The sequence below is a fragment of the Colletotrichum gloeosporioides genome, assembly GCF_011800055.1.
Source record: "Colletotrichum gloeosporioides strain Lc1 chromosome Unknown consensus_36, whole genome shotgun sequence".
NCBI classification, from domain to species: domain Eukaryota; kingdom Fungi; phylum Ascomycota; class Sordariomycetes; order Glomerellales; family Glomerellaceae; genus Colletotrichum; species Colletotrichum gloeosporioides.
This window is the reverse complement of record NW_025544681.1, coordinates 60425-84415: the sequence shown is the minus strand read 5'-3', so window position 1 is coordinate 84415 and position 23991 is coordinate 60425. Positions and strand designations below refer to the sequence as shown.

Below are 23991 nucleotides of genomic sequence, written 5' to 3'. Positions count from 1 at the left end.
GAATGCCATGCCGGTGCTGCATCCCGCCTCGGACATGCGACGGCCACGATCTCTTATACGCCTCTCATAATACGACATGGGAATCGATTCTCTGCAGCGGTCCGGAGCCCTGCCCGTTGGCCTCCCGCCAATGCCTCTCTTCCGGTGTCCAAACCGCCGGTACGGACTAGCTAAGACACGGCTGGGGAGAGAAGCACGCTGCCTGCAAGATCGCTCGCGTGTGGTTCACCAGCCCACTGCATGTTTGGGGGCCATGTATTGGCTGTGCATGCTGTAGCACTGCAATGTGACACACCCCCCACACACCATCTCGTCTCAGCAGCCCAGCCTTATGATGATGAGAAAGAAGCTTGTCTACCCGCTGAGCCAGTCATTGAATCGAGTACTGCTTTTGCTTCTTTCTGATGACGTTCTCTCGCTCGTCGCCTGTTTCCTCGAGACGAGCTTGACACTGCTTTACACTCCTGTGTAAGTGGCTTAAGAGACCCCAGACTGAACAGACTCAAACACACGATCAAAGTCTCAGGCTTCCAATTGACACAGCAAACCATGCCAGAAATTCGTTTCGAAACTTGGGCCTGAATCTGGTAAGCTAGCAGGGGCACTCGCACCATAGTGATGATATGGCACATATCTCCCCAGCAGGCTGGCGCACCCACAGCCTCCACCAGCATCGTCCGACTTACACCACGAACCTCCCACCTCCAGCGCTTAACGCTGCTATCTTGACCAGAGATGAGCTTCTGCCCTTTTACTCAGCCACTTCCTTCCCATCTTCCAGACGTTCTAGCGAGCGGCCCCCCGTCATCGCACCTGCTGCCCACACCTCTCCGCCTCCAGGCCGCAGCGGTTTCGCCGAGATCTTGAAGCCTCTGCCGACTGCCGAGCACACATATCCCATGCCAGACAAGAAGGAAAAAAAAAGATACAGAAAACAGATAGACTCGACCTCCAGACCTTTCCAGAAAAGTTTACTTTAAAAGTGGGCCTTGTACATGTACAAGTTGAAGGTGAGAATATTTTGGCCAAACATCGCTGGTCATACTAGATTACATAGGCAAAAATGAAAAGAACAATGAGCAGCTCGAGGAATTATGTAGCATCACCAATTGAAATCCGACCGAACCCAGGCCACCCACCCCTAGACGATCTTCACAGCAAGCTTGCTCATTGTTGGGGATATTCCAGACACAAACGGGGGTATAAACCTTTCCCGCCAGGAGATCTGAGGATTTGGGCCGCGCCTTTGATTTCATCGCCATGGGACGCTCCCCACCCTCCCACCAAGCCTCAAGTGTGAACACTCGCGTCTTGAATTGATGCAGCCTTACCTTGGCAACCTCCCATACGAACGCCGTCACAACTCCGCCAACCCGGAAACGGCACCGGACCGTGAGACGCCCATCATGACAGCATACCGCCAAACCCATGTTCCTCTGTCATCGCCAGCCTGATCACATTACCCTCGGTAAAAAAAAAATTTAAAAAAAATAGGCCGCCCCAGAAAATAATCATGATCCATCCCCCCTTCTCCTCCCGCACAGCAACACAGCCTGATATCACCCAGGGATTGTCCAGATAAGCCCCACGTTCTCTCACGCCTCCGGCCGGCCCCCCACCCCGCCAATGTCCAAAGCAAGCAAGCAGAGCTCGCTCAGCTCTGTGAGCCGTCAGCACTAACCCACCCACTATCGATGCTATGCCCTGCAACCCTTTTCGGCCCCCAAAATAGCTGCCCTGCACTAATGTCGCCTTACGCTTATTACCTCGACAACATAGGAAACATCTATCTGGAGGGAGGGAGGGTAACGTGACGATGGGAGAATCCATGTCCCAGGCTAGGAAAGCTGGCTGCTCTCAGCCCCCAGGTTACCTCTGCTTGAATCCCAATGGGCATGCAGTATTCAACGTTGCGTCTGAATTGCGGGCCCTGCCTGGAAGTTTGACCACTTGTCGTCCGGGATCACCAAGGCTGCCATTCTTGGATATGGCGGAGACCAAGGTGCGTCCAGAAAGAGACGCCCAGCACTAAGATGTGCAGGTTAAATAGTGATGCGCCATAAGCCAGTTCACAGAATCACTTAGCATCACATACATTGCAAAGCAGGCTGATGCATGTTGTCAGGGCACCAACAAGAGATGAGATGTAGAGATGTAGTAATAGTGTGATGGTGTGATTGAAAGAAACCGGTTAATGTCGGTATCACGCGCTGCTAAGATATCATGCAAGGTCATTGTCGCCTTCAGGGATGCATGATTGATGAGCCCCAACTCCTTTTCCTTCATGTATGATGTCCTCCAAACCAAGGGCGGACGAAAACGCCCTAATAATGCAGTAACTTGAATAAGGAGGTGTCGCTTTTGTAATTCCGTTCCTGAGGTAAACCGGCTTAACCTCTGCTCCTTTTTGTTCCCATGTTCGTCGAAGAGACCTGGTCGCTCACTCCTGCGCCAAAATTGGCTGGTACCGCATTTGGAGCACCCATTTGTTGTCAAAGTCGATGCCTCTACGGATCTTAGTCCCAGCTTTCTTCCAGACGGCAGCACCAAGACCCATGTCAGCAATGAACAGCTTCCAGTCGTTGTCCTCTGCCACGGCCCCTCCTACTTGGGTACTGATGGGATCCGATTCAACCGGGGCCATCGCCTCGAGCAACCCCTTCTTCGGTGCGCCCATAGCGACAACATATCGGGGTTTGACATATAGACGGCCACCATCGATAATGCTGACCTTTCCAGTCGACGGGTCGATACCAGTTGGCACATCCACCGCAAGAACAAACGCCTCGTTGCGGTTGGCCCATTCAATCAGCTCGTAGACGGTGGCTTGGTCGCCAGTTCGCAATTCCTCAAACGAGATCGCCAAACCCAAGAGGGCATCGATGATGAGGGTTACTGAGGCTGCCGGGTTCGAAGATGTCTTTCGGAGCTGCTCAAACAACTCCAGCTTGGTGTGCACGCGACCTCCAAAGTTCTTGAAGATTCGGATTTGCTGCCGCATATCTTCCAGCAAGTCCCGCTCGCGCTCGATGCCAACAACACAAACGAGGATATTAAGCCCCTTGTTTCTAAGATGCCGAGCCGCGGCAATCGCCCGGATACCCGATTTGTTGTTACCGGCGAGCATAACAACAGTGGCAGTTGCCACTGGATTCTCGGTCGGTGCATTAGCACCGCCTGTGCCGAGTCGTACCTGGATGGCTGGGTCTTCGAGCGCAGTCAAGGTGACTTCTGCTATGCCTCGCCCCGCATTCTCGGTCATCATGTCTTCTGTCAGCCCAATCTCATTTGCGGCTATGTTCTCAAGATTGAGCATCTGTAGAGCGGAAACGGTTTCCAGACGTCGGTTTGATGGCAAGAGGTAGAAGCCGGGCTGGGTCCCATGCTGCAGAGTGTTAGTACTAAGAATGCTTTGTGAACTATTCTGACGAAGCAACGCTTGGGGTTGTCTGTTCAGACGTACGCTGGAGTTCACGCGATTCAAGGGCTGGCTGGTAAGCTGCGCGCTCGCCTTGCGAGATTGCGACCTCCTTGCAGCCCCTGGCTTGCTCTCTGCCCTCCGACTACCCTGAGCGCTTCGGACCTCGCGCCCGCTCAACCGGTCGCCTCCGTTGACGGCATCGTCAGCCTCGCTGTTCCAGAAATCCTGGTTCGCTTTTGAGCTTGAGGAAGGCATGTCGAGCACGTTTTCTGTGTAGTGGAGATTCTTGCCGCCTGCAGTTCCGGGCTTAGGTTTGCGATTGTGCGAAACCAGTCTGTCGGCCTCGTCCACTTGATCCTCCTTTCGCATCTGATCGAAAATGGTGCGTTTGTCGAACTTGGCCAGACTGCCCTCGAAGTCGAATTCCGCCATTTCCTCGGTGACGTCTTCAGATGCCCAGCCATTTTCGGGGAGGTCCTTCTTGCCTTTGATTCCGCGCTTGAGTGAATTGAAGGGTTGGAATGAGGGCGAGCTCTGCAGGATGGGCGTCTGTCTCCAGCCCTTGCCACGATTGGCGGGATTGCCACGGGATGGCGTGCTTTCATGCGCATTCTCCTCGGCAGTGCCGTTCCTTGGGGCCTTTGCCTTCTCACGGCGCCTATTCTTCTTCTTTGGTTGCGACGGACCCGATGCCTCATGCGCATCCTGCGCGACAGAAGCTCCAGCGGCGTAATGTCTTGCAGCAGTGGGTGTCGGCTCATCTACGTCCAACTCCTGCAGAGACTCGCTGAGGCCGATATTCACCTCATCTTTTCTCGATGCCATCGCCAGATGGACGGGAGGCAGAACCCCAGGTTGTCCTGGCTGAGGGTCCCTTGCAATGCCCACGTTTGGTTGGGGTATCACCTCAGGAAGGACTTGACTATCGCTGCCGCTTATAACACCAGAGCCGGGCCGCTTCCCCATACTAAGGATCGCGGGATCAGCGAAGGCCGGTTGCGCAGGCTGGGTGACGACAGGGGCGGGAACAGGACTTATGCCCGGCGCGGTGAAGGTGTTGGGCGCAATTTCTTCCTTGTACTCGGACAGCTCGAGAATGTTGGCCGCATCGATCATAACTCTGGGGATCCAATGGTTTGTGCCCATGGTGAAGACTGCGAAGGCGGGTGTTAGCATGATGGCTCTTCGGGAGTGAAGAGGGTTGACAGCTTGCCGTTAGCCAGAGTCAGACTGGCGCCAGGTTCAATCTCGCTGACTGTGCCCTTAAGCATGGTGCCTCCGGGCTGGCGAAGAGTCACCAGCATCTGTAGGCCTATGAACTCCATCGTGACAACTGCGTCACAGCGCCCAAATGCTCCGAGTCGTGGGTTGTAACAGAGTGCACCGCACTGGGTCCGCCTCGGGCTCTGTGGCAGACGATATTGGCGGGGATTAGAACGGTATGATGGCTTTGCGTAGTTCGCGCGTCGTATGGGGAGGCGGTTGGGTGGTTTTGGTCGCAAGATTCTGTCGGCGGGTTGTTGAGATTGGGAGACAATTGTGCGTCGTGATGAGGGACCAGATAGCTCTTTTCCCCAAATTCCCCCTCGGACACATTCACTGACTGGGTTTAGGTTACCTTCACTTTTTCCCTAGCCCAATTCTTATCGATAAAAGGCAGGTAGGCGACCGGGGCAGGTGCAGGTGCAAGTTCCAGGCCACACTGCAAAGTCACGGGGGGTAGGTAGGTCCAGCTGTGATTGATCGATTGGCGGTGGCGGGTAGCTACTGCCGCCGTAAGAACAGACGGGACGAACGTCATGGGCGCAAGCTTCCCGTGGCAAGGTACTTTTTTAGTGTATTGGGGTCAGTGCTCATCAGGTACCTCAGTGGAGCAAGATCCCTTGGCAGAGCCGAGCATCTGCTGTACTACCACGTCCCTTGAATTCGTCAACCTGGACAGCCAGCAAGATCCCAATACCTGTCAATCTTCAGCCACAAACACGGGCACTCCCTTTTCTGCACTTTGACCCTGGCGATCGGCGTGCTCCTCCTTGCCTTAGTTCACCACCTTGGAAGTTTCCGAGTCAACCAATGATCGCGTCCCTCAAGTTGCACAAAAGATCATCATGTCCTAGAATCGCCTTCAAAATAGGAGCAGAGTATTTCCCTGCCTCCAAAGACTACCAACACCGAGGCGTCTCCAAGTTTTACTCTAGGTATCTATGTCCAGACCATCATCCCGACCTACCATTCCACAACGGGACTATTCGGGACATGCGCAGCCTGCAAGACCCTGCCTGAACGCCGACCAATGCTTTAAAAATATGCTCCCAATCCGCGGCCTAGTATCCGTAGCTCGCCATTGCCTCCTCTTCATCATCAAGATCGATCACCTCAACGCCTTTTCTCACGAATGACTGAGATCTCGAGTTAGGTCCTTGGCTCTTGTTCTTCTCTTTTGCGTCATCTTCTTTGTGTAAAAAGTCGGCCATACTCGGTGGTTTCTTGGCAACGGCCACCTCGGCGCTGTACAGCTTGTTGTAGAATTGTATGACCCTAGGGTGAGCCATAACCTTGTCCTTCTGGAAACGCAGCACCTGTAGACCGTCTTGGCAGGTTGCTCGACTGAGCGCAACGTACGCCTGGCCCTTCTCGAAGACCTTGCCGAGGTCGACTTTGACGCGTTCCAAGGTTTGGCCTTGCGCTTTGTGAATCGAAAGTGCCCAAGCAAGGATCAGAGGTAGCTGACTACGGCTGGCTTGCACCTCTCCCGTTGGTGTTTCAACCTTCCAGTCTTCGGGGACACAAAGAATAGTGCGCGTTGTTCCGTCAACCGCAGCAAACTCAACGACTGGGAATTCGGTCGTGCCGCTGGTCGCTTCCTCAACCTCCCTACTGAAGGCTTTGATCTTCTTCTTTGCCTTGTCTTCCGAGTCCACGTCAACATCGGATCCATACTCCGGCATGGTCCAGGACTCGAAACTACCCTCGCTCATGAACTTAACGACCTTTCCCAGCGACCCGTTGACAAGCGTGTCGTCCATGTTCTTGATCAACATGACCTGAGCCCCTACTTTGAGTTCGATCGTCTTGGGCGCCATCATGTTCTGGAGCAGCTTGTCGCGCACATTTGCGTCTCCGCCATCGCTGGCATCATATCTGTAGGGTTTGCCAGGGAGGTTGCGCAGGCGAGCTTGGTTGGAGTTCTCGACCTCCCATCGGGTAGGGAATAGTTCCGTCACCTCGAGTCCATCGTCAGATACGATTGGCCGAGTCAACTTCCTGAAAGCCTGGACGGTTTGTTCACTGATCCGACCAAGGCGCATTTCATTAAGCATATTGGCAAAAACTACGACTCATTAGTGTTGCCCAAAAGATGATTCGGCATGACTTACCTGGGTCTCTTTGTCGGAAGACTTGCGTCAAACCAATGGTATGGTCAATAGCCGTGTTCCACGTCGCTGCTTCGAAGGCAAACTTGGCATCCCTTGACTTGTCGCCGTCGGGAACAGGAGGCAGTTGAAAGAAGTCGCCTGTGACTACAAGCTGGATGCCACCCCAGGGTTTGCCATTGTTTCTGATAGTCCTCCCGATCTGGGAAAGCTTGTCGAATAGCTCGCCGTCGACCATGGACACTTCGTCCATGATTAGTGTCTTTGTCCTGAGCCAGCGGTTCTTGGCCTTGGGGTTGCGTCGAATCTTTTTGACCAAAGTCTGAACATCTTCCTTTCCGAGTCCGATTCCAGAAAAGCTGTGTAACGTCTGGCCTCCAATATTGCATGCTGCAAGACCGGTAGACGCCGTGACAGCCAGCCTTTCCGGGTCTCTCGCCCACTTCTTCTTCAGCTCCGTGATGATGGATCTCATCAGAACAGACTTGCCGGTTCCTGCGGGACCTGTGAAGAAAACGCTTTGGCCCTTGTTCACGACAAGATTCTGAACGTGTTTCTGCTCTTTGGTCAATGCGATCGCAGTCGCCTTTACCTTGGGCATATTGCTCTGCATGACCTCTTTCCGGATCTCGTCCATGCTCCATTCGTCTTCGGCGGATTTCTTGGCTTGAATCTTGAGTTGCTTCTTCTGTTCCTTGAGGGCACTCGCAGTCATGTTCCAAGTCTCCTTCTTCTTCTTGGGAGCGGGTGTGACGCCACCCGGTGCCCACATGGAGACTTCAGGCTCATCCTCTTCATCCAGTTTTATGACGTCCTCCTCCTCTTCGACCTTCCAACTCTTCGGAAGCCGACGCTTCTTTGGCTGCGGGGGCAAGAGGGAATCCAATTGGTCCGGTGATTCGCGCTTCAGAGAGGTTTCGGTAGACGCCGTTCGATTTGAGTTCTCGCGGCTGAGCTTAGGGTGAACGAAGTGAGAAGCAGGTGATGACGACCAGGGCACGTGTTGGGTCGAGGGAATTCCGGATTCGGGCTCGGTGACTTGCGGCCGGGGAGCTTTCGTCTCCTCCTTGGCCTGGGGCTTGGGAAGCGGAGGCAGAGCGGCGGGTGCCTCAAAGTCAAGGTCGAGGAGGTCGTCATCGCTGAAATCGTCCTCGGCGAAGTAGACTGCGGGTTTGGCTTTGTTTTGCGCGTCGTTCCCAACAGCTGTGTCTGGCTCGTCTCGAAAAGAGTCTGATCTGGAATATAACGAAGCGAAAGATTTGCCATTTGGTTGTGGTATAGAATCCAAAGCAGATCGGCTGCTCGCAAAGTGTGTAACACTGGCCGTACGGCCAGGCGGTGGCCTCGGTTGGTTCGTGGTCGTCGATGGGTTCCCCGCGGTCCTCGCCGATACGGCGGCAGAGGCGGCCTGCTGGCTTGTCCTCTGGAACTGGCTCATGATGTTGCCATTCTGTGTGGCACTCGGACTGCTCGAAGGGAAGAGCTGCTTGGCCAGGTCGTTCTTGGTAGGTGGAGGCGCGTTGGCCTCGTAGGCCTTCTTGGCTCTCGACAACATTGAATCTGGATCTAGGTCCGGGTAGAGGCCCGGGGTGTGGACATGGGCAACTTGAACGGCTCTTTGAAGGGTTCGGCGGAGTATCGGCGAGGATCGAAGATGGAAGAGGCTGGTTATTCCAGCCGGCATCCAAGGGGATTGAGTGTAAACATTTGTCTGCAGTTATCGTGGCGGACGCAGGTGGAGGGCGTTTGTTCCCTTGTCGCAGGCAGCCAGGAGGGAAAGTTTCGACGCTGATTGACCAGTCGCAGCAGGTGTGACTGCTGGGGAGGCGCGTGTCCAGCGCGTCGAGGGTGTAAATTTCGCGCTAGATGAGGAAGGAGGGGCCATATTGATTGCTGAGTCATCTGCATCTAGACAGAGCAGGGGTGCAGCGACTCAGTGCGAACCCCCACTAAACAAACAACCTCGTCCCTGTCCGTCCTTGCCAGGGGTCTTTAATTGAAGCCGTGATCAGTTCCATCTGTCCGTACCCTACATTCAAACACATCCACACATCGGTAACACGTCTTACACGCTGTCGCCTGCACAACTATCGAATCCCTAAGGCAGATTTCCCATAAGGGGCCAATGACCGGTTGTTCGGTTGCCTTCATTGGCTGGTGTTCGCCCACGTCCATGGAGACCCCTCCCCCGCACATTTTGCATCTGCAAAGCCGTCGAGTCGGGTCACCCGCAGGAGCTGCTCGCCTCACGTCGGGCACTCAAGAACTCGCTTTGTCGACTCGACTGCTTCTTTAGGCACGAATCTTGGCGAAACCTGGCCGTCGCCGATACTTATTTGCCCTCTTGCCCTCTTGTGGGACGCTGTTGCTCTGACAACTCTGCTTCACTCTGACTGATGGCCTTTAGCTTGGACAAGGATGTCATTCTGAATGCAATCTTTCTATTATCGACGATTTACACTGGTTTCTGTCAAACTGATTGGGAATACGATGTGCCGCCAGTCTCAGTCTCGAACATTCGACCACAAAAGAAAGGAACGTATTACGGCCGATAGCCAAAGGAGTTTCGCCTCGTCCCTCGCCCAAGGGGATCAAACGGATTGTCAAAATGGGTGCGTGCCGGACGCTCCCGTTCCCTCATATAGTCCCGAGCCGCCTCCTCCTCGTATGTCTCGGGCGGAATCGGTCGGAAAAGCCTACCTCTGTCGAGTGATGGCCGACGAAATCGTCCTTCCATGGACCGGCGGTGCCGCCTTGCAATTTCTTGCCTTTCAGCCTCAAACTCTTCCTCCATTCGTCGATCATGTTCAAACTGGGCTTCGTCTTCAAGTTTCAGGCGTATGACGTTTTCCAAGTCGTCGTCGTGTCTCCTGCGGGCAACCTCCTGGGCCTCTATCCTGCGGATAGGGAGATCTCTGAGTTCTCGTTGTATCACTCTAGCGGGTGGTGCAGCCCGACGACGGTTGAACATGTCTTCCAGTTGGTCTTCGAGATCACCAACACCATATGGCTCTTGCCTGGCGGCAATACGTCTGGCCAAGAGTGATTCTTCAATGTAGTTCGGTCCATCAAGCATTGGCAGAGCTATTGGTGATGTTGGAGCGGCGAGCAAACGCCCACGCAGCGGCTCTGAATCGAGGATGTAGTGCGGATCTTGTCCGTCAGATCTTGTATGACGACGGAGGTCTTTGAGCCCGTATTCCTCTGGACGACCGCGACGACGACTTCGGCTGCGGCTGCGGCTATGGCGACGTCCCCGACGGCGACGACCATGTTTGGACTTTGACGACTCCGATGAGTCCGGTGATTCTTCCGTGTCGGTGTCGTACAATTCACTGGAGAAATTGGAGCTGCTTGACGTCCGGGAGCCAGAGGAAGGAACGATGTAAGTCTTACATTTCCCTCCTTTCCCGTGGTCCTTTTCCACAACCTTGACTATGGGAGTCGCTGTGCCTTTTGTAGGTGGCGGTAGTTTGTGTATTGGAGGCAGCGGCGGCAGTTGCTGAGGCGGTGGTCGCAGTCTGTCTTGGTGAGCCTGATGTTGCTGGTGCATGATAAATTCAGCATGATGGCGATCCTGCTGCATTTGTCGTTGAAAGTGGAGGTTTCGTGCCTCGGAATCTCTTTGCTGAATCAAGATCTCTTCCTCCTTCTTGCTGCGATACATTGCCAAGGCATCTTCCTCGAAGCGAGGTTCCTTTCTGAAATATACCGTCACCGCGATCGTCTCAAACAAGTTCTTCTTTGACTTGGACAACGCTGACTTCCCTCTTGCAACAACAACTCTCTTCGCTTCTCTGTCCGCCATATACTGTTGATATTGGTAAGAGTCCTTGTGGAGCTTCTTCATTTTGGAGCTAATCTGTTGCAGGGTGTAGCGATAGCGCTTGTCGGTGTTGCGTTTCTCCAGCGCGTTCTGTGCCTTTTCGATCTGCAGCTGCTGGTTTGGCGTGAGGTCCATCTTCTTCTGCAGGGCAGTTTGGCCTTCCTCGTTGAGTTCCCTGATGTTCCTGATGATGTCTTTCCGGGACAGGTCACGAACCTCAACCCGTCTGACGTTTTCCCAAGTTGGCTTCGTTGGGAACCCTTCAATGTCGGTCTCCATGGGATCCAGGACCTTTTCGAAGCGGTAAACGACGTATTCAGATAGGAATTCGCGTGCGCTAGCGTCCGTCATCCGTTCGCTTCGAAGGTCCGAATATTCCACGAGTCTTCTCTCTCGCAGCTCAGGAGGAATTCGATCCCGTGGGGGTTGTATCGGCATCTGTTGAAGTGCCATTGGTTGAAGCGACACCGGCGGCGGCATGTGGTGGATGATTGGTCCTGGTTGCGCTGGGTGATGTGCCATGGGAGGGCGGGCGACAGCAGCGGGAGGCATTTGACCTCCAACAGGCCTGACGGGAGGCGGCGGAGGTCCGGGTTGTCTGACAGCGAATGGTCCCGGTACCTGTGCCCGACCCGGCGGAGGAGGTGGAGGAGGAGGCGGGCCATGATGATGCAGCACCTTGGCTCCAGCCGGGTGCGGTGGCGGAGGAGGCGGCGGTGGAGGTTGACCACCTCCCCCTGGCGCGAACTTGATTACTCCAGGTGGGAGTGCCATGTTGGTGTTTAGCAGCAATAGGGGGTTGTGAAGACGGCGATGCAGCTCGGTGAGTCAGGGGAGAGAGGTAAGAGTTGGTTATATGGACTCTTTAAGGCCGTGGCCAACGTGAAGCAAAAGTGCAGTAGTAAGAAGGGACTAACGTGCAAAACCAGTTGCCTCGTTCAGAGAAAGAGCACAAAAACGGTCCCGAGTCTTGAGACGTCGACAGTGAAAGTGAGGCGAACCACTTTTCTATGGGAGGGTGTATGAGACAAGAGTCGAGGAACCAAGAGGGTGTGGAGGTGCGCTGTCTCGTTGTCTTTAACCTTGCCAGAGACGACAGACACACAGCTCAGGACTCTGCTCAACGGCGACGGCGACGTGACACTGACAGCCACAGTGACACTGATCTAGGCAGCGCAAGGTTGCTCAGGTCTAGTGTCGGACCTGGGAAACGGGAGGCGAATTCACTATTCGGAGGCAGACGAGGATACGGACGGAGAGATGAAGAAACGACCGTCAGGGGCTCCGTTCAGTCTATCAAGCAGAGCGATGACTCTCACCGCCTGGAGGACAACTTTCTCCTGCCATTATTCAGCCTATCACTGGCTATGCCACGCCACCTCTTCCATCAGCCATACTCTTCCTGGCGAGGCAACCATTATTATCCTTGTCGGTGAGATGGTGGGCATTGCCGCTCACCTTGTCTCGGCAGCCTGGTCTCCGCGAGCGGCACTTCCCACACCTGGGATTCTCCAAGTGAGATAATCCTCCGGAATTCAAAGGATGCAAGGTGCTTCCCAAAGTGTTTGAGCCTTCAGCCGGCCAGAAGTTGGACCAAGCGCGTACGCACTCAAGGTCTGGAATCGATCACGACTAGTCTTGGAATCGGTACAGACCTTTGGTTTCGCTGAACACTGGTTGGGTCCCTCGAGCAAAGTGCAGTTATCAGACTCAAGGCACTTCTGAAGAAAAACCATTTGAGTATATGTTTGAGCATCGTTGCAGACTGCGACTACATACCCCGCAACCAACGGGGTCGCTTTCTCCCGCGACGAGGAAAGCGAGGTGCGGGAGGGCGCGTCGCGGCATGATCACCTGGGTTGCAATGGTTCGCAAACGAGGCAACCGGCCAGCTAGACCATCATCGATTTCAGACTCTCACCGAAGCTGGCTGTGCCTCTTTTAGGGATTGCAGGGGCTGCGTATGGCTTCGTGCACTTGCGCGGGGTGATGGCGAATGAGCGCAGCCCCAGCCTGGCACCGCCCCAATCGGGGCTAGAATTCTTACACTTTTTGGTACTTATATCAACCACCCCTCGACACCCACTAGGATTCCGTCTTGAGGCCTCCAATTGGCAGAAGAGGAGCATCAACTGACCAGATAAAGAAGCGAGCATTAACGTGCATGAGCAGTTACACGATAGTGGCTTTCCCCGCCAATCAAGCGTGCACGAAACAATATTCTGGTCTATTTTATACCTTTGCTCGGTCATAGGAGCAGGAGTCATTCACCCGGCGATCGCGGTCGGTCAAGAAGCCAGTGATGCACGTCTTGCTGCATTGCAACGCAGAACGCCCGTCATCACCGGGACAGGAGGAAGCTCGTTGACGCGATTAAACACGGATACTGAAGTTCGGTACCGCCCTCGGCGCTGTGAGACGGCATCAAGAAGGTAGTCGCCGTGGCGCCAGGTTGCACTTTGCAAAAAGCAGTTCGAGTCGCAGGACTCCTCCGTATTGATTCCAGGGACAGCTGGCCATGAGACAGACCTAGAGAAGCGAGAATAAGGAACTCACAACCTTGTTTTCGAGACTCAGTCTGACAGCTAGCCTATTTCGTCATTTTCGATGATCCGGCTCACAGCCCCAAGGCTTCAAGTCCGCCCATCCATCAAATCGTCGATTAATACCAAGCTCCGTCAGGGACTGGCGAAGGGAGGATGAGACAAGATGGCCCTCCGTCTCAGTAGCTATCGCAGAGCCGCAGCTTGATAGTTGCCTAACGGGAAATTATTCGCGACGGTCGGCTTGGCTCCCGGCACCATCCATGTTGACGTACAACATTGGATGAAGTTATGGTTGTCGACCCGTTCTTCTCGAAGATCATCACGGCAAGACAAGGAAGCCCCTGTTTTGAAATACGACGTCTACTGAGGCAGACCACCTCCGGATGCCGGTTCAACTACTTTGCTTCGAGACCGCAGGCCATGAGCTGTTTTACCGTGCCACGTTCATCGATCGTGATGGTAAGGAATGGTGTCTGTCGTTAGTTCAACGACTTGTCCTGCAAAAGGCACAGATAGCTTCATGCCTAGGGCTATCTTGAGGCTCGCCATATCCCACACGACCGATTTCACATCGCACAGAGACAGCCACAGTGTTTCCGCAGGGCTTTTCAACGCCATACTCACAAAAATGGCCTTTTGCAGTAGGGTAGCCGAAGATGCAACAGACCGAAAACAGAGGTATCACAGGCCAGGCATACCAAGCCTGCGGGCTGTTGCTGTACAGTACTTACACAGCAGGCGTCTCTCACCTGCCGTTCGACATCATCTCAACCCAACCATCACACATGTACGATGCGAAGGCCCAACAAATTACTCAGGCTGGGCGCTCAAGTAAGAATGTCCTGTTCCACCAAGGTAAACTTTGTTCACGTACCACGCGCAGACGGTTGTGGACGGCTTCATGACAGGCGGGAGGGAGCATCATCGCCGTCATACAGGGTCAACGGTTCTCAGAAGACAGTTGGAAACTCTAAAACGGTTTCTGCTCATCACTAGTTCTGTCCTCCGTGCCTCTTCGTCATCATCGTTCCACCTGTCAAAGATGAGGAGACCCATCCGAAGAACCCGACTCTAGGCCGGCTCTAAAAGATCGTTTCTTGGTCGAATCGACGAAGCGATTTTCATTCCGCAACACAGGTCATGCGCTGACGCTGAACCCTTCCTGCAGCGAAAAAGTACTTGGCTTCCAATAACTACGACATGCGTACACCCACCCTATCAGGCTACGCCCGGTCTAAGTGCCAGCGTCGTAGATGGCGCAAAATCTTTTCCAAAATGCATTTTCCTTCTGAGGTGTCGTTCAGTTTACCGTTGCGTTGTCTCAAGGGGCTAGCGGTTCGCATGTTGCCTTGCGGTTGCCTCGTTCCTTGGCTTACACGACTATTGGGATTCGTCAGATTCTAGGTTTCGATTCTTTACGTTGTTTTTTTGCACGATGTGCCTTTTGTTCTCTTCCTCGTCGTATTTATGTTTCTTAGCCGAGCGCGCAGCGGCGCGGTATGTATGACGCCCAATGGAATACCCGCAACGAGTCATCTGGTGCCTGGACAGCGTGTCTGTTGCACTGCATTCGGTGATGACCGGTTCTGCATCCGAGGCAAATGTGCTCTTACAGAGGAAGAGGAAGTGAAGCCCTTCAACAAGGTATATTGGAAAACAGTGGTTTGCAAAAGCTACTCTGCAAAACAGCACATTCAGCCTTGATTTCGGCGGCCCTGGGCCCATCCCATCAACCCATGTCTTCACGGCTGTTCCCGGCGACGCCATCAACGCCATGTCTTATTTCTTGCCCCGCAACTGGAGGAGCTCTCCCGAGGAACTTTGCGAGCTCGTCACGTATAAATTATTGTAAACATAGTATTCTCAATGAAGACAGTGCGATTGGTTTAGTGGTATAACGACCCCTTCGCATGGGGTAGGTCCTAGGTTCGATTCCTAGATTGTCCATTCTTTTGCCTATAGCGATGAGTTTGATGTTTTGCGCCACTGAGAGCATTCGGAGACGCTTCTGCTGACCTTATGGCCCCCTGTTTGGCTTTTGTTGACGGCACTATTCACTTACATTTGTGCTGGCAAACGCAGTCGCTCGTACAAGAAAAACAACCCGGTACCTTCCCAGTTCCCCAGAACTGTTTCTTTCCTTTCTGAGTGCGGCCCGAGGCCCAGCCGTCATCCGCATGGTGCTTGATCCGACGACAGACCCAGAACCATGCACTCCGGAATCATGACGCCTTTCGACGTCCGTTTTCCAGTAAACGACAGTAGATCATGCTCTCTCATGCTGTCAATTCTTCTTTCGACTAGATCCGTGACCCGCATACACCGCTTTTTGACACGGAGATACGGATCCAGGGGGGTTGAATCACGACATTAGCGTCGGACGATTCCTATGACCAGTCATACCGACCTCTACGATCCGGTCAAATGGGGGCTTCATAGAATGAGTGTGCGGTTGTACGTGGCCTCGAATGTTGCTCCCAAGTGGCCTTGGCTTGGGTCTGGATCGAAAGATGCTACCACCGGGTCCAAGGCGGTGTCTCCGGCATCGAATGACTGGTGGGCGGGCTTGGACGAAGGTCTGGAACTTATCGGCATATCTTTGGGGTTGCACATCCACGACGCGGAAGGACGAAACTGAGGGTTCATGGGGGTCCTTCAACCACGAAACTTGATTTAGCGTATGGGGGAATATGAATGAAGAGTTGTGTAATTTGGGGTTTGAGTCAGGCATTCAACATAGACTGGGCTATCTTGAGACCACCGAGCACTATCATTTGGTCATCTCGATATCTTACAGGTAGTAGGAAGGTGCAATCTGAAGTAGGCAGCGAATACTCGTAGGCATTCTGGTAGAGTATCTTTGACTTATGGCTTCTTTTCTAACGGAAGGCGGAGAAGATAGACCTATCTCGCATTACAGAACATGGAAAGCAATGACGACAGGAAACCAGTTTGGATATCGGCAGACCTGCGTTGCACACCTCCTTTTCGTAGACAGATTGAACCGAAGTCGTGATGTCCAATGTTCACTCAAAAATCAATATAACACGTTTATTGTCCTCATTCTACCACTGTGAATCTTCCCAGGCCCCAGGGATCTTAAGCCGTTTTTGTTTCTTGACATATCCTGACTTGCAAAGTTTCTTCAACAATCTCTTTTCGAACCTTTTTTGAAACAGCTCCTTTGCGTAGTGGAATGACCAAATGGCATTCGAGGAATAAGTGGGTATATCATCAAAGAAATCCCATTTCCTCAAGTCATCGTAACTGCGGTCCCTGGGCGTCGATAGAACAAATGGCCAGTTCGCGTCGGCTCCATACCGAGTTGTCTCCGTTTTCCACAAGATGTGCTGGCGACTAGTATTCTTCAAGTGCTCGTCGTCCCAATAATTGTATGTTCGAATTGGCGGGTAGTCTCCAAAAGCGCCGAAGTTCTTGAACTCTTGCAAGACTTCGCTGGCCAGACTGTCAGCATCTACTTGTCGGCGCCACATTGGGACGTCGAACCCGCATATGGTCTTTCTTCCCAGCACTTTCGACCAACTACCCCCTTGGTAGCGATGATAATATCCTAAGTTCTTCCAGTGCTTCTCACAGTGAGTCGTTTCCCATTCCAGATATTTCGCCACGTCTATTCCAGAAAGCTGCAAGATTCTTATCCATCGCGAAAGTGCGGCATCGACAGACCAGTGGCAATCGCTATAGCGGAGTATCCTTCCATATGCACTCAGGGATGCGGGGTAATCTTTGATGTTGGGAATTCCTCCATCCTGACACTCCATATGAACGTCGATACCCTCATTGATGAGTGTGCCAAAGATATCAGCCCATGTCGTGAAGGATATGTCATTTGAAAGCCAGCAAGTCAACTTCTCGGTGTTCCTACAGAAGCAGGCCACAGCTGCACTCCATGACCAGTTGCGGAATGCTTCTCTGTCATAATCATCCACCATTGAAGATCGAATCCGATAGTAACACGGGAAAAATTCATCCGAGTATATGAGGAAATTGTTCAGCCACCGCATCCTTGTAATTGGGGAAAGACCCATGGCCATGAACATATCGTCCAGCTTGAATAGACGTGACTGTTTTTCAGCGGCAGTGCCGCTCATGCTGGAACCGTAACTTATCACCTCCCCCCAAGGCCTGCAGAGACTTGTCGCTGGGTCAATTTCGGGTCAGTTACAATGAGAGGCGCCACTTACTCTTCACCGAGACACTGCCGAAAATTTTGTCGGGCCAAGAAATGGCAAATCGTCGGCTGGTAATGAGCCGCTGCGTACTTCAGTTCTCGTCAGAGGTCTACGTACCTCTGGTGCGCGGGTGTGCTGAAAATACATACCTCAAAAAGTGTCATGGAAGCAACAAAGGACGTGGGGATTATCTCACGGTTCGAGAACATAGTTTGAAGGCCTCGTAAGTCCCCCCTTCCTATGGTATTAGTGACTTTCATCAGAAGCTGGGGGTTGATTTCTCGCGCGATGGAGTGCTGGAGGCTCAGAGAATAGGAGATAGGAGTCATTGTGTCCAAAGCCCACCTGAGCTCGATCCTCGTGGAAATTCCGCGAATGCCAAACGAATAGGTTTTGGACTCTTGAACGTTGGCAAGATCATGTAAGTCGCGTAGTCGAGATTTCCGCGTGACCTTGGTAGTTTTCAACTCCCCAAAGAACCCAATCCGTCTTGTAGTCTCTGTCTGGTCCTTCTCTGTCGCTTCACTTATCCCAGGCATTGACAGTGCTGTGGATGTCACATTGACTCCTGGTACACGTTGCTTCTGTGGCTTTGGAGAATGAGCCTGATGCGGCAACAGAAGCTGCTCCACAACACCGAAGCGTGAGCTATTTCAGGTGTCAGCGAGAGTTCTCCGCAATCAAGACAGAATCGGTGAAATACAGAAGTTCTGCGGTCATCATATGTTGCAGATCATTCAAGTCTTCGTCTAAACAGGCGCTCAATCTCGCCATCTCATCCTTTTTTTCCAAAAAGAAGAACCCGACTGTATGCAGAGCTCGGGGTTTTGATGCCCTTCGCTCTAGTTTCGCTACTATTGCATGTAGTTCCTCTAGGGTCGACTTAATGCTCTGCAGAACGCAAATTCCCCAAGTCTCAATGAGATCAGAGCAGTGAAGATTTGAGTCATCCTTCTCGAAGTTTCTCTTGATGGCGCCACAAATCGCCTCGACACGCTCGACTTTGAGTGCCAGGCGGTTGATCTCGGACGAAGCAGACCGATAGGTTCCGATGACTCGCTTGACCTTCACTGCCGAGTCTATTAGTTGTAAAGAGAGTCCGATGATACCGATTGCTGCCTCCATCGTGGACCACGACTCGTTTTCGAGACAGAGTATCCTCGTTCACAGAATCGGAGACGAAGCAGTTCATATGCCGAGTATCCAGCGTCTCTCAGTCACGACGACGGTGCTGAGGGGATTGCCTGATGAAACATATGCGTGCCGCCTAACGGCTGCAGATGGCCAATTCGGAGGGTGGGCGCTGCATGAGGTCCTCCAACGAGATGCCAACAGAAGCACAGGGATGAGAGGGTGCCTGCCTTTTGGCTCAATGGGCACATTTATTGCTGGCACTGCCACGCTCGCAGCCTCCTGCCGCCTCCATAGGTAGAAGTGGCAGCATATCTGACCAGCTCGTGGCCCCTAACCCAGAAATGCGCTGAGTGGTCCAGAAAGCAAAGAGGAACGAGGGAGGCCTCAAAGCAGGGTAGTATATGTATCTAGCCAGATTTATGCAATTATTACGCTTGTAGCTAACCAATATACCCCTAAAGTGTGTACTAAGAACGTCTAATTATGTATATCCAACTACTTTATGTGCATCCTCTATCCTCTCACCTTCCTCAATTATGTACTCAAACGTAGAAATCCAACGGCAAGTTCAGAAACTTGCACTGCTCCAAATCCTTGAACCCTCTCATCATTTGCTTCTCTACTGGCCAGTCAATAGATCTCATACTCATGTTGCCTTTCATCGATGGCTCCCAAGGCCCGGACTTCTCAAAGGCCTCCAGTGTGGAGTTGAATGCTCTAGCTCGGAGGAAGTCCTTGTCGGGATTCGGGTCGTACGTCCTGGCAAACGACGTAAACGTATCAACGAGATACTGCTCCCAAGGCAAGTCGTACTCATCTCGGAACGGCAGGCGCTGTCGCGCGAGGTTGCCGAACAACGACACCAGCTCTCCGGAGTGGCATCGCAAGTTGTCGGTGGACGACTCCGGGTTCCCGTTCGGATGCTCCTTAGACTTTGGTGCCTCACAGAGATCGAGCCGCGGCCATTCTGGCGTCTGATACGTCCGCTCAAACTCGTAGTAGTACACCTTCGACCCCAGCACGCCGCTTTCGAGACCCGCGTATACAGTCGCCTGGTCTATGCAGCGAAACATGGCATCTGTGGCGAGTCGAGCGCCAACACCAAACGCTTGCCTCGTCTTGTTCGTTGTCGTATTCAGCGGAGGGAATAGGTTTCGTGGCGGGTCTGGAAGGCCTTGGGAAGTAAGCCATAGGGTGGTGTTCGGGACGATGCCATTCTCAGGAAAGATGAGAAACGCAAGACCATCCTCGGCGGTCGTTCCCATCATTAAGTGGACGTCCATCTTATCACCACTGAGCTGCAGCTCATTCGACGTCAGGTATTTGCCATCCACGACCATATAGCGAGCTCCACGGTTGAGCTTCTCGACTGGTACTCGGCGGAGACAATCGACACGCGACCGGTTGTTGGTGCAATTTGTGGCGTTGAGAATCGTGTTTCCGACAACTTCCATCGCTTGGTCGATTGTGAAGTACTTGGCGTACGAAGCCCCATACGTCAGTCCGCCTAGGCTGCTCATGGGAATCGCTGCTGCGAACTTGCCCTTTGCCTTGGGTGACGCCATCAGAGCGCGAACAGAAGCGCCGCCAGCAGACTGGCCAAAGATTGTGATTCTGGCAGGGTCTCCGCCGAAGTCCCGAATATGCTCAAGGACCCAGTCTAGTGCTACTATCTGGTCGGCGAGGCCAAAATTGCCATTCGTCACGTTGTCGTCCAGCGCAAGGAACCCGAGCGTGCCCAGTCGGTAGTTGATCGTGACAACTACAACATCACCCCGCGAAGCAACATTTCCCCCGTCGAATAGGGGGTCGCTGCCAAAACCGCTGGTGAGAGCACCTCCATGAATCCAAAACATGACTGGCCGAAGCCTCTTATCCGTTTGTCTAGATCGTGGCAGGTACGGCGTATAAATATTCAGGAAATGGCAGTCCTCGCTGCCGCCGAACCCCTGATAACACGGAGAGCCGAATTCGAGGGCAGACACGTTCTTCCCACCAGATCCCTTATACAACTTAGGATAGTCAAACCGCCTGGTCTGAGATGCGAATCGCAGGCCGTGAAAGCGGAAGCTATTTCTGTCGCGAAAGCCGAGGGTGTCGTCGTTGTTCGAGTTCACCATCACCTGCCACCGCTCGCTTGTATCTTGGGCAACGCCATTGGAGAACGGTGCTGAATGAGTACACAAAGCTGGGAGCTTATCAGAGGCGCTGGGAGAGGACAAGTCGCCCTTGGAGCTGATTGCCCTAGGGTTATTGTCATTCTTTGCGGTTGCGATCCAGATCGCAGACACGTTCTTTTCCTGGTAATCGAGGATTGCTAGGAGTCTCGCGGTGCTATTTGTATCCGGAGGCCAGAGAAGCTCTCCGAGCTCTCTGCAAGTAGCATTGGCCTCATCGAAAGAGAGACCCTCGCCCAAAAAGAGTGCGCTGAAGTTGGCCGAAGGGCTCTGCGTATCTGGGCAACACTCTCGTCAACATTCTGGATGTGTCTGGGGAAAGATGTGCCTTTTGCGACTCACCTTGAAGATCATTATCTCGAAGGATTGTAATGTCTGTCTTCAAGCCTTGTGGCGACGGTGCGCACGAAGCAGCTGCAGCTAGCAAGGCGATCAGAGCGGCTCCCGTCCACATGACGTCTTACACCGAAACCGAGATAACAACTCGCCAAACACGCGCGACTTCTGTGTACAATCATGGAGAAAAACACACGACAGTTGAAACCAGGGGACCAAAGGAGCGGAAAAGTGTAGTTGTTGTCTTTAAGAATAAGCTGAACAGACTCGAGTCGTGCGCGCCATCTCTTCCCAACGAACAGCACTATCCGCTCAACTTAACCAAACCGGACTGCCCATTGCGCCGAGCTGCGTGAGGATCAGAATCAGGCCAAGGAACCAGGAAGCAAAGGCGAGGCAAAGGAAAAGTCGGCACGGTCCGGCTAGGCGTCCATGTCAACCAATTTGGGTAGGGCAATTGTGGCCTCTGCCGGGGGAGCTATCCTATGCTGCTTGGGAACACGCGAAGAAAGCTTCCCTGCAGCTGCCCTCGACATCACCTTCCATTCAAGGAACAACGCAGAGAAGTAGGCAAAGATGGTGTGAACGGTCAACAGGGAAGTATGATGGACGTGGGCACTCTTGGAGTTTTAGGCTGTCTGCATGAGATCGCCCGGAGGCCGATGCTTGGTCCGAGCCAGGGGACTGCGGAAAACACTCAGGTTTCAAAACTTTGGACTTCTCCAGCGCGCCCGCGACATGCTGCGCTCCCAGTGTCTGGTAAGTGGGCTGGTTAGCTTGAACGACTTTGTTTCTGCGTTTATTCTACCTCGGTGGTGTGCTAGTTCGCCTCGGTGTTGCGCAACCTCGGAAGAGTTGCTGTCTCGCTGGCAGCCCACCACCACCATCAACACTATCCGCCCCATTTTCCTGCCGATTATATATGTGACGTCCAAGACAACACACTTCGGGTGACAGGTGAGTGCCGGTTGTCCGCTTCGATCAGGGAAAGCTGGCGAACTCGGAGCGGCCGGCGGATGGACTCTGCAAGACTTGCCGTATTCCGCCGCCCACTCGGATCGGTGCGGTAAAATGCTGTAACACGCAGCTAACGTCGAAAACTGAGCGTAGTGGGAACGGCAGGGAATTCGGCCGGAGCGAGGTGAGTGCGCGGTGAGATGAACGACACTGCAACATGGTTTAATCGACAGCGATCTCGTTCAACCACAGTTTGATCGTTCCATATTTTACAGTTTCCGCAGCATTGGCCAAGGCCTAGAGCACCTTCACGAAACGGATTGTTGGGTCCCTCCCCTTCGATCTGATGCTCGCTTACCATTGTAGTCTTTGGAGCTTGTCCATGCGGATGAAACTCTCCATCCAGCAGGAACGGCTTACATCATTCAAAATAAGCTTGCTTCATCCTCTCTTCCTGACTCACGGAAGGTGGGTGGGCGGGAGACGGAGGGCTCAGCATTGATGGGACAGCTTTCAGTGTATCACATCGACGACACGTCAGGTCAAGACAGGTTGTGTGTCGGATGAACTACGTTGTCAAATTCCTTTCCGTAACTGCCAATAGCTAAGCAGAAGTCTGCGACTGTTGACGGCTCATTTCTGTAACTCCTCCGTATGGCGGTGATGCTTGACAAATGCCAGAAGCCAGGTTCCCTTCTCAGCTTCCAAGGTGCAAGTGCCCAAGACACTGTCCAACGCTTCATATCCCAGGTTGCTATTTGTTCTTTTCCTCACGCGTTGGGGGGGCCGCTCGCCCTTGCAGCACTCGAACTTGTCCTTGCTGCCGATCCAGAAGAAAAGGTTCCAGTCATCGCAGTCGAGCATGCCCTGAACCTCCATCTTGTCATTGGTGCCGCACTCGTTGAAGCCCTGGGCAAGGGTGGCCCAGATGTCAGAGTTGCCCACGACCGTATCGTTCGCCTGGGCCGAGAGGTGGGGGTGGCCGACGGCGTAGAGGCAGCTGCCGCTCTGGGCGAGCTCCAGGTAGTGGCGGCCCTCGAGGTCTCTCTTTTGAATGGTCCACTTTCCATGGTTGTTGTACCAGAATCGGATGAGGTCCTCACAGTCGCCGGACTTGGCACCCTTGTCGCGGCTGGGGTCCATGCAGGTCGGGCCGACGTACTCGCAGACGCGCTGAGGCTTCGGTGCGAGATCGAACTGGAGGCGCTTGGCGAGGGAGTTCTCAGAAGTGCCGGCGTCCTCGCGGTCGTTGATGATAGGGAGGTTGCCGGCGAAGGGAGCGGGGTTGTGGTGGTGGCCGCTAGGAACCGGGTGGTTGACATCCTTCAAGCCGTCGCCGCGGGTAGAGAGCATGGCGGTGTTGACCCAGACAGGCTGGCAGGTTCCGTCCTCGCGCTTGGTCTCATAGCAGACTGCTCCATCGTAGGGCCGCTCGAGGTTGCTGCAGATGACGCCGCAGTTGGGGTCGAAAGGCTTGCCGGTGAAGGGAATGGCAGTGCTGGAGATGACAGTGAAGGCCATCACAGTGACGGCACCCAGGAGGCGGGACATGGCTGCCATCTTTCAGGTATTGATGGGGGAAGAGATTGGTAGTGAGGACGGATTTCCAGCTTCTTGTGTTTTCTCTGATGGAAGAAGGAGGAAAGCCTTTTGTGAAGTTTGGCCTGTTGTGTGGGAAGAGAGGCAGGGAAAAGGAAGGCTCCCTTTGGGAAAAGAGGGCTTCTGGTGAAGGTGAAGTTTTGTTCCTCGCTTATCTGGTCTGAAGAAGACCGCTAAGCAACGTAGCTCTGGGAAGGAGCAAATTTTCGTCAAAGAGAAGTCGCCCCTGCCTCTCTTGTGTGACCCCGGATGAAGATGAGGGGAGGGCACGCATTTGAAAAGCCAGGCAAAAAGAAAAAGTAACTGCTGGTGGCTGTAAATTTCAGAAGCAGAAATGATCATGGTTTGAGCGGGTAAAGCAAAGCAATAAGCGAGGTGAAGCTCGTGTATTTTCGTCGCGACGTTGATCTACCAGCTCTGGTGTTGCC

At 53.4% G+C, this 23991-nt stretch overlaps 7 protein-coding genes across 7 annotated transcripts; 1 reads left to right on the top strand and 6 right to left on the bottom strand.

The window, feature by feature from the left end:
• Positions 1–2440: 2440 nt before the first annotated feature.
• GCG54_00005948 (NAD(P)H-hydrate epimerase) lies at positions 2441–4752 on the bottom strand (the record flags this gene model as incomplete). Its single annotated transcript, XM_045405963.1, has 3 exons — positions 2441–3385; positions 3464–4575; positions 4653–4752. Coding segments are annotated over 3 exons (2157 nt in total), but the record flags the coding sequence as incomplete, so codon positions are not given.
• A 993-nt stretch (positions 4753–5745) lies between these two features.
• Positions 5746–8506, bottom strand: GCG54_00005947 (ATP-dependent DNA helicase PIF1; the record flags this gene model as incomplete). The annotated part of the gene is made up of 2 exons (XM_045405962.1): positions 5746–6752; positions 6799–8506. Coding segments are annotated over 2 exons (2715 nt in total), but the record flags the coding sequence as incomplete, so codon positions are not given.
• Positions 8507–9598: 1092 nt separating this feature from the next.
• Positions 9599–9841, top strand: GCG54_00005946 (uncharacterized protein; the record flags this gene model as incomplete). Its single annotated transcript, XM_045405961.1, has 1 exon — positions 9599–9841. One exon carries the CDS (start codon positions 9599–9601, stop codon positions 9839–9841), a length of 243 nt encoding a protein of 80 aa, XP_045265344.1.
• A 38-nt stretch (positions 9842–9879) lies between these two features.
• GCG54_00005945 (uncharacterized protein) lies at positions 9880–11395 on the bottom strand (the record flags this gene model as incomplete). Its single annotated transcript, XM_045405960.1, has 2 exons — positions 9880–10130; positions 10192–11395. 2 exons carry the CDS (start codon positions 11393–11395, stop codon positions 9880–9882), a joined length of 1455 nt encoding a protein of 484 aa, XP_045265343.1.
• Positions 11396–16232: 4837 nt separating this feature from the next.
• Positions 16233–18485, bottom strand: GCG54_00005944 (uncharacterized protein; the record flags this gene model as incomplete). Its single annotated transcript, XM_045405959.1, has 4 exons — positions 16233–17313; positions 17373–17449; positions 17510–18008; positions 18064–18485. 4 exons carry the CDS (start codon positions 18483–18485, stop codon positions 16233–16235), a joined length of 2079 nt encoding a protein of 692 aa, XP_045265342.1.
• Positions 18486–19036: 551 nt separating this feature from the next.
• Positions 19037–21125, bottom strand: GCG54_00005943 (Bile salt-activated lipase; the record flags this gene model as incomplete). Its single annotated transcript, XM_045405958.1, has 2 exons — positions 19037–20949; positions 21014–21125. The coding sequence occupies 2 exons, from the start codon at positions 21123–21125 to the stop codon at positions 19037–19039; spliced, it is 2025 nt and encodes a 674-aa protein (XP_045265341.1).
• A 1472-nt stretch (positions 21126–22597) lies between these two features.
• Positions 22598–23524, bottom strand: GCG54_00005942 (uncharacterized protein; the record flags this gene model as incomplete). Its single annotated transcript, XM_045405957.1, has 2 exons — positions 22598–22924; positions 23123–23524. The coding sequence occupies 2 exons, from the start codon at positions 23522–23524 to the stop codon at positions 22598–22600; spliced, it is 729 nt and encodes a 242-aa protein (XP_045265340.1).
• Positions 23525–23991: the final 467 nt, after the last annotated feature.